The sequence below is a fragment of the Cebus imitator genome, unplaced genomic scaffold, assembly GCF_001604975.1.
Source record: "Cebus imitator isolate Cc_AM_T3 unplaced genomic scaffold, Cebus_imitator-1.0 Scaffold0, whole genome shotgun sequence".
Taxonomy (NCBI): domain Eukaryota; kingdom Metazoa; phylum Chordata; class Mammalia; order Primates; family Cebidae; genus Cebus; species Cebus imitator.
Window position 1 is genome coordinate 3,769,524 of NW_016107315.1, and position 1,887 is coordinate 3,771,410.

Here is a 1,887-nt window from a genome sequence, read left to right on the forward strand (position 1 = left end):
AAAAAAAAAAAAAAAAAAGGAAACCAACACACACACACACACACACACACACCACGCTCTGGGAGAAGCTGTGGCAAATACTGACCTGCCATCGCGGACCAGACACTGCTCATGGCACCAAGGGTATAGCTGTTAACAATTCTTGCTTTCATTAGGCATGCACGCGCTAGGTTTGAAAAAACAATTCGAAGTTCTTCAGACCGGAATGTAACTATATGAATTTGGCCAGTTCCTTAATTTTCCTTCGACTTGGTTACTTCACATAGGCGTGGCAATGACAAAAATACAGCTGTGAAAATAGAACCCAGATGGACACCCAGCGGTCGGGCCTGAGGCTCTGAAGCGCTGATTTCAGGATTGGTGATTGAGAAGGCCTGCTAGGCCTGAACTCAAGTGCTGGGGGACGTCGGAGCTGCCATATACATCCAAGAAACTGGGAGGACTCACGACCACCTCTTTCCTCGGTGGGAGCTGTCTCAGCTGGTCAGAGCGCGGCTTGCTGGGACCTGGGATCTCGCAACGCATGCTGGGGTGCACAGCATCTCAGGACGACCATTGGTCCCGCCCCACGGACCGACTAGAGCAACAGCCAATCAGAGGCGGCAGCGTGCGGAAACGGAAGTGAGGTTTCCGTGGAGACAGCCGAACCTGCGGAAGGCGGCGGCGGCGGCACCTGTGAGCAGCTGCTGGGGTAGGGTATGGTGGCGCCGACTGCGCTGTAAGCAGAGCGGCCGCGGGGCCAGCCATGCGCCGGCGGCCCTGACATGGGCGCCAGCGGCTCCAAAGCTCGGGGCCTGTGGCCCTTCACCTCGGCGGCCGGGGGCGGCGGCTCAGAGGCAGCAGGCGCCGAGCAAGCTTTGGTGCGGCCTCGGGGCCGAGCTGTGCCCCCCTTCGTATTCACGCGCCGCGGGTAAGGGCATGGGTTCCACCCTAGGTGTGGGGGACAGGCGGGCGGCCAGGCGTCCCGCGCCACCGGGGAACTTCCACTGCTGTACCCCACTACAACCGAGCCAGGACGACCCCCATATTCTGAGCCCCCATTGGAGATAGGGGTGGAGAAAGCCGGGGAGTGGTCTCCAGGCGGCTTGGCCACTATGAAGGTCTCCTAGAGAAGAGTGGGCCTGAGGCTTGTCACTGGGCCGGCCTTCCGCACGGTAAAGCTAAGCTAAGGCCTCCATGAGACCTCAGGACCTCTTCTTTTCATCGCTTGCGTCTCAGTCTGCATACTAAAGGCTCCTAGCCTTTTCCCCTCAGTTCTTCCAAGGGGATAATGATCTTCTGTTTAGGCTGCTTTTCCTGACAGTAGTGATGTTGTGAGGGTAGTGGCTGGGAAAGCAGGGATAGGCCCCATTATTGGGAGTGAGCCTGAGGAGAAAAGACACTCACCCAGTTATGTTCTCCAGATATAGAGCGCTGACCTACCCACCCAATCCCCACCCCAGTCTCCCAGGGGCCCAGACAAGAGTACCAGATTGGCTTGGCCCTAGTGGACTCCTGGAGATGGGTGCTCCCCGTGCTGGAGATCTGACTGTAGACAACAGGAAGACCCAACAGTGGCAATTCACCAGCCACTTGGGGCATGGGGTCGGGGAGACACTGCCTTCACCCCTGCGGGCTCCTTCCTAGCTTAGGCATCTGGTATCTCAGTCTTTGACACTGGGCCAACAGCATCTTCTGGAGTGAGACCCAACATGCCCAGGCCACAACCCTGCCCACTCTTGAAGTCCTGGGTGAAGGCAAAGGCCTCATATTAGAATAGCTGCCCTTTGGCCGGGCGCGGTGGCTCAAGCCTGTAATCCCAGCACTTTGGGAGGCCGAGGCGGGTGGATCACGAGGTCAAGAGATCGAGACCATCCTGGTCAACACGGTGAAACCCCGTCTCTACTA

General features: G+C 57.9%; 1 protein-coding gene across 1 annotated transcript in view; it reads left to right on the forward strand.

The window, feature by feature from the left end:
- The first annotated feature begins 620 nt into the window (after positions 1–620).
- The window catches only part of TUSC2 (tumor suppressor 2, mitochondrial calcium regulator), a 3,631-nt gene continuing 2,364 nt past the window's right edge, over positions 621–1,887 (forward strand). The window contains exon 1 of the mRNA XM_017499375.2: positions 621–910. Coding sequence (XP_017354864.1) covers positions 765–910 — 146 coding nt within the window. The 5' untranslated portion in view covers positions 621–764. The remainder of the gene's footprint in view (positions 911–1,887) is intronic.